This window comes from Mandrillus leucophaeus, unplaced genomic scaffold (genome assembly GCF_000951045.1).
Source record: "Mandrillus leucophaeus isolate KB7577 unplaced genomic scaffold, Mleu.le_1.0 Scaffold1249, whole genome shotgun sequence".
In the NCBI taxonomy this organism is placed as follows: domain Eukaryota; kingdom Metazoa; phylum Chordata; class Mammalia; order Primates; family Cercopithecidae; genus Mandrillus; species Mandrillus leucophaeus.
This window is the reverse complement of record NW_012100865.1, coordinates 133,209-139,266: the sequence shown is the minus strand read 5'-3', so window position 1 is coordinate 139,266 and position 6,058 is coordinate 133,209. Positions and strand designations below refer to the sequence as shown.

At 61.2% G+C, this 6,058-nt stretch overlaps 1 protein-coding gene across 1 annotated transcript; it reads right to left on the bottom strand.

The window, feature by feature from the left end:
• Window positions 1-1,060: 1,060 nt before the first annotated feature.
• Window positions 1,061-6,021, bottom strand: LOC105533370. The gene is given in 2 exon segments (XM_011971792.1): window positions 1,061-1,838; window positions 5,834-6,021. Coding segments are annotated over 2 exon segments (966 nt in total).
• Between the last annotated feature and the right edge of the window lie 37 nt (window positions 6,022-6,058).

The following is a 6,058-nucleotide window of genomic DNA, read 5'->3' as shown; positions in this document are numbered from 1 at the left end:
GCCAAGGCCATGGCCAGAGCAGGGCCAAGGCAGAGGGAGTGCCATGGCATGGCAGGGCCAGGGTAGCACAGGGCCAAGGAAATTCCAGGGCAGTTAGGAACCAGGGCAGGGGCAGGGCCAGCGCCAAGGCACGGCCAGGGCCAGGGCAGGGCCAGAAGCAGGACAGGGCCAGAGCCAAGTCAGGACCAGAGCCAAGTCAGGGTCAGGGCTATGGTAGGACCAGTGGCAGGGTAAGGGACATGGCAAGACCAGGGGCAGGGCCACGGGCATGGTCAAGTCAGGGCCAGGGCCAAAGCAGGCCCCTGGAATGGGCAGTATTGGGCAGGGCAGGGCAGGTCCAGGGTAGTACAATGCCCAGTCAGGGCTGGGCCAGGACAGGACTAGAACCAGGGCAGGGTCAGGGTCAAGGCCAGGGCAGAACCGGGGCAGGGTCATTGCCAGGGAAAAACTAGGGACAGGGTTACAGCCAAGGACATGACAAGACCAAGGCCAGGGCCAGAAGTACGGCAGAACCAGGGCCAGGGCAGGGCTAGGGTAGCACAGGGCCAAGGCAAGGCAAGTGTAGAGCAAGGACTAGGCCCAGGTGTGGCAGGACAGGGACAGGGAAGTCCAGAGCCAGAGCAAGTTCCAGGACATGGACGGTGCAGGGCCAGAAACATGTCAGGACCAGAAAGGGGCCAGGGCAAGGGCAAGGCCACAGAAGGACCAGAAAAAAAGCATGACCAGGGAGGGACCAGGGCAAGGGCAGGGCCAGGGCAAGGGTGGGGCCAGGGCAGAACCAGAGCTAGGGCAGGCCAAAGGCAGGGCCAAGGCAGGGCAGGGCCAGGGTAGGGTAGGGCCAGGGGAGGGTGAGGGTAGGGCCAGGGCAGAACTAAGATAGCACAGGACCAAGGAAGGGCCAGAGGAAGAGTAAGAGAGCACAGGCCCAGGGCAGGACCAAGGAGGGGCCAAGGCCAAGGCATGGCCAGTGTGGGGCCTGGGCACTGTCAGGGCCAGGGCCGGGCCAGGACCAACACAGGGCCAGGTGCTGACCAGGGTCAAGCCTGGGCCAGGAACAGGGCTAGAGCAAGGGCAGGGCCAGGACAGAATCAGGACCAGGACAAGGCAAAGCCAAGGCCAGGGCACGGCAAGAACAGGGTAGGGCAAGGCCAGGGTAGGAGAAGGCCAGGGTAGGGCCAAGGCCAGGTCAGAACCAGGATAGGGCAGGGTTAGGGTAGCACAGGGCATGGCCAAAAGCAGGGCAGGGCCATAGCAGGGGCAGGACTAGGCACACGGCCAGGGCAAGTGCTGGATCAAGGCACGGTGGGGTCAATGTATGGCCAGAGCAGAGGATGACAAGGCAGGTCCAGGGCCATGTCATGGACAGGGGAGGCCCAGGGGCAGGCAAGGGTAGGGCCAGGGCAAGGCCAGGGAGAAGGCAGGGCCAGGGCCAAGGCAGTGCCAGGGCAGTGCAGGGCCAATGCAGGGTGAGGGCAAGGCCGGGTGTGGAAGGGCAGGGAAGGACCAAGGAAGGGCCAGGACAGGGCCAGGGCAGGGTCAGCGCCAGGACAACGGTACAGCCAGGGCCAGGAACACGGTAGAACCAGGGCTGGGCCCAGGCTAGGACGCACAGGGCAGGGCATGGCCTGTGCAAGGCAGGGCCAGAGCCAGGCCATAGAGAGGCGAGGGCCAACACCAAGGCAGAGTCAGGGTAGTTCCAGAGCTGAGCAGGGTCAGGGCAGGTCCAGAGTCGAGGCAGGGCTAGGGCCCAGGCAGGGCCACGACAATACCAGGGCAGAAGAGAACAGGACAATGGCAGGACTAGGCCATAGCAGTGCCTGGTCAACTCCAGGGCAGGGCTAGAAGAAGGATAGGGCCAGAGCTAATGCTCAGCACAGGGACAGGGCATGGCAGGAAGCACCAGAGCAGGGACAGGCCAAGGTTGGGGCAGGGCAAATCAAGGCCAGGACACTTCCAAGTCCAGCTCTGGCCCTGCCTTGGCCCTGGCCCCTCCCTGGCCTGACCTTATCTCTGGCCCTGCCCTAACTATGCCCTGTGTATTTCACCAATGTTTCATAACCAGAATCCTACAAGGAACTTAAACAAACTAATCAGCTATTTTTCTGCATTTTTAGTACAGACAGGGTTTCACAATGTTGCCCACGCGGGTCCCGAACTCCTGAGCTCATGCCATCCACCAGACTTGGCCTCCCAGAGTGCTGGGATTACAGGAGTGAGCCACTGTGCCAGGCCAAGTATTTAACCTCTTTATGCCTGTTTCTTACATTTGGAAAATGGGAATGCTATAAGCACCTAGTACATAAAGTTATTGTGAGAATTAATGCCTCACATATATACATATTTATATAGCTATACTCTTAAGACAGTACCACAAGCAAAGGAAGTACTAGTTAAAATTTAGTTATTAGTAACTAATACTATCGTTATTACTATTACAAATTACATAGTATACATAGTATTACTACTATTATAGTTATCTTAAAAATCTAAAATAAAATTTTTAAATAACATTCTAACAGTAATCTCTCCTGCTCTGCCCTGGCCCTGCCCTGGCTCAGCCCTAGTGCTGGCGCTGCCCCAGTCCTACCATATCTCTGGCCCCGACCCCTCCATGGCCCTGTTGCTATCCTGGCCCTTCCCATCTTTAGGCCTTACCATGACCCTACCCTGGTCCTGACCCTGGCCCTACCACGATAGAACAGAGAAGAGGTAGGGCAGAGCCAGGGAAGGGCCAGCGCAAATAAGGGACAGGACACGTCCAAGTCCAGGAAAGGGCCATGGCCATGACAGAGCCAGGGTGAGTCTTTGGCAGGGCCAGGTTTCAGGCCAGGGCCAGGGAAGGGTCATGGCAGAGTCACTATATGGCCAAGGTCCAGGCCAAAGCCAGGGAAAGGGCAGGGTCAGGTCTGCATAAGAGCAGGGCCAGGGCCAGGGATATGGCAGGACCAGGGGCAGGGCCAAGGTCAGGGCTGTGCCAGGACAGAACAAGAGCAGAACAGGACAGGACCAGAGCCACACCATAGAGAGCGCAGGGCAAATGCCAAGGTAAGGCCAGGGTAGTGCCAAGGCTGAGGCAAGGTCAGAGGAGGTCCAAGACTGAGTCACAGCTAGAACCAAGACAGGGGCAAAGGCCAGGGCAGATCTAGGGCACAAGCAGGGCAGGCTAGGGCAGGGCAATAACAAGACCAGGCAATGGCAGGGCCAGACCAAGACAGAACAGGGCACAGGCAGGGCAGGGCCAGGGCCATGACTGGGGCAGGACAAGAATCAGGGTCCAGGCCAGGGCAAGGGTATGGCCAGGGCAGAGGCAGGGCCAGAGCCAGGGTCTGGGCAGGCACAAGGCAGGTCCATTGCAGGGCCAGAGCAGGGCCGGGGCAGGGCCGGGGCCAGGACCAGGAAAGGGCAGTGTCAGGACCAGCGCCAGGGCAGGACCAGCAACATGGCTAGGACCAGGACAGGGACAGGATCAGGACTAGGGCCAGAATAGCATGCCAGGGTAGGGCCAGGACAAATCAGGACCAGGACAGGTTCGGGCCCAGGACCGAGCCAGGATATGGTCTCAAGCAGTGAAGGGCAAGGGCCAGGGCCAGGGTCCATGCCAGTGCCAGGGCCAATCCAGGGCAGGGGCAGGGCCATAGTCTGGGTAGGACCAGGTTCAGGGCAGGAGAAAAACAAGGGCAAGGACAGTGCAGGTTCTTGGCACAGCCAGAGACCAGGACAGGATCAGGGCACGGCCAAGGCAGGCTCTGGGCTGTGGTAAGACCAGTGACAGGGCTTGGGCTAGGACAGTGATAGGGCCAGAGTCAGGGCAAGGGTCAGAGCAGTGCAAGGTGAGGGTAGGGCCAGGCATTTCAGTGTCAGGACAGGGTCAGGGCCAGGGCAGAACCAGGGTAAGGTCTCAAGCAGCGAAGGGCCACGGCCAGAACAGGTCCAGGGCAGGGCCATGACAGAGCCAGGGGCTGCGTTAGGGCCAGGGCATGGACAGAGCAGGGAAAGGGCCAGGGCCAGGGTAGGGACAAGGCCAGAAATATGGCAGGACCAAGGGCAATGCCAAGTCCAGGGCTGAGCCATGACTGAGTCAGGGCAAGGCATGGTATGGCCAGTGCAGGACACAACCAAACCCAGTCCACAGAGAGGGCAGGGCCAATGCCAGGCTAGTGCCAAGGCTGAGGCAGTGTCAGGGCATGTCCAGGGCGGGGCCAGGGCCAGAACCGAGTCAGGGCATGACCAAGGCAGGGTAGGGCAGGGCAATGGCATGGCCAGGTCAGTGCCGATACAGGGCAGAACAGGGCAAGGCGATGGCAGGGGTGGGGCAAGGCAGGGACAGGCCTAGGCAGGGCCAGGTCACCTCAGGGCCAGGACACCTCCAAGTCTAGTTCAGGGTGAGGGCAGGGCCAGGGCCAGGGCAGTGGCAGGACAAAGGCCAGAGCCAGGGCCAGGTCTGGGCTATGGGCAGGTCCAGAGCAGTGCCTAGCCAAGGCTAGGGTGAGGGTCAAAGTAGGGCTAGGGCAGGGTCAAAGCCAGAGTAGGGAGAAGGCAGAACCAGGGCAGGGTGATGACACAGCCAAAGCATGGCAGGGCAGGGTGGTGCCAAGACCGGTGGCAGACCACTGCCAGATCAGGCCAGGGAAAGGCCAGGGTGAAGGCAGAGCCAGGAAATGCTCTGGGTCAGGGCTAGGACCAAGGCAGAGCAGGGCCAGAGCCAGGGCCATGGCAGTCAGGTTAGGTCCCTGGCAGAGCCAGGTTTCAGGCCAGGGCCAGGGCTGCAGCAGGGGCAGGGCCTGGATAAGAGCAGGGCCAGGGCCAGGGCCAGGGATATGGCAGGACCAGGGTCAGGGCCAGGGCCCAGGCTGGGCCAGGACAGGGCCAGAGCCAGGCCATAGTGAGAGCAGGGCAAAAACCAAAGCAGGGTCAGGGCATATCCAGGGAGTGGCCAGTGCCAGGTGGGATCAGGGCACAACCAGAGCAGGGCAATGGCACCACTGAGCCATGCCAGGAGGGCAGAACAGGCAGCACCATGGTGGGGCCAGGGCAGGGATGGGCCAAGGCAGGGCTGGAACAAATCAGGGCCAGGATATGTTCAAGTCCAGGTCAGAGCCAGAACAGGACCAGGACCATGACCATTGGCAGGCCCAGGGCCATGACAAGACCAGGGTCAGGACAAGGGGCAGGGCCAGAGCCAAGGCCTGGCCAGCATAGGATCAGGGAAGCTCCAGGGCAGAGGTAGGGCCAGGGCCTGAGCCAGGGAAGGGCCAGTACAAGGGCAGCATCAGGGCAGGGACAGGGTAGCACAGGGCCAAGACAGGGCCAGGGCGGGGCCAGAGCAGGCCAGGGTTGAGACAGTCCAGGTAAACGGTAGGGCAGGTCCAGGGGCAGGGGCGGGGCAGTACAGGGCCAGGTCCACGGTGGGTACAAGGCAGAGCCAGGCCCATTGCCAATTCACTGACCCTCCCTACAAGGCTCCTACCACCTGGCCACTGCTGTAGGCCTACCCCCACCACTGTTGCTGCCATCTCTGCTAACTGCCACCCCCAACCCACCCCCCACTGCGTAAAGTTCAGCCCTGGCCGCAGCCACCTGCCCTCCTAGCATGGCTGCCCTCCTACCACTCTGGCATGCTGCAGTCTCTGTCGCCACCACCAAGCCACAGTGAGGTGAGCCATGCTGTTGCAGGCTTCAGGTGTTTCCACCTCCTCCTGGCATGGAGCAGTTGGGTGGGCAAAGCCAGAAAAGCCTAGAGGAAGATGCAGGGGGTGGGAGTGTTAGCGCCTCACCTTGTCATGCTGGCCACTGGGTGGCAGGGGCCAGTTTCAGCAAAGGCACTCACACCCACCCTCCAAAGTTCAGCATCTCCTTTTGGCCCAAGTTGGCCAGGAACTGGGGCATGGTGTGGGTGTTGGAGACGCCACAGCCCCCAGCTCCCCACTCCACAGGAACTGCTGGGCCAACCGGGTTGTACTCCTCGGGGAGCAGGAGCAGCAGAAACTCAGACCCAGCCAACCCTCCCCACCCAGGTGCCATATCCTGTTCCCGATGCCTCCACACACAGGGCCCTTTC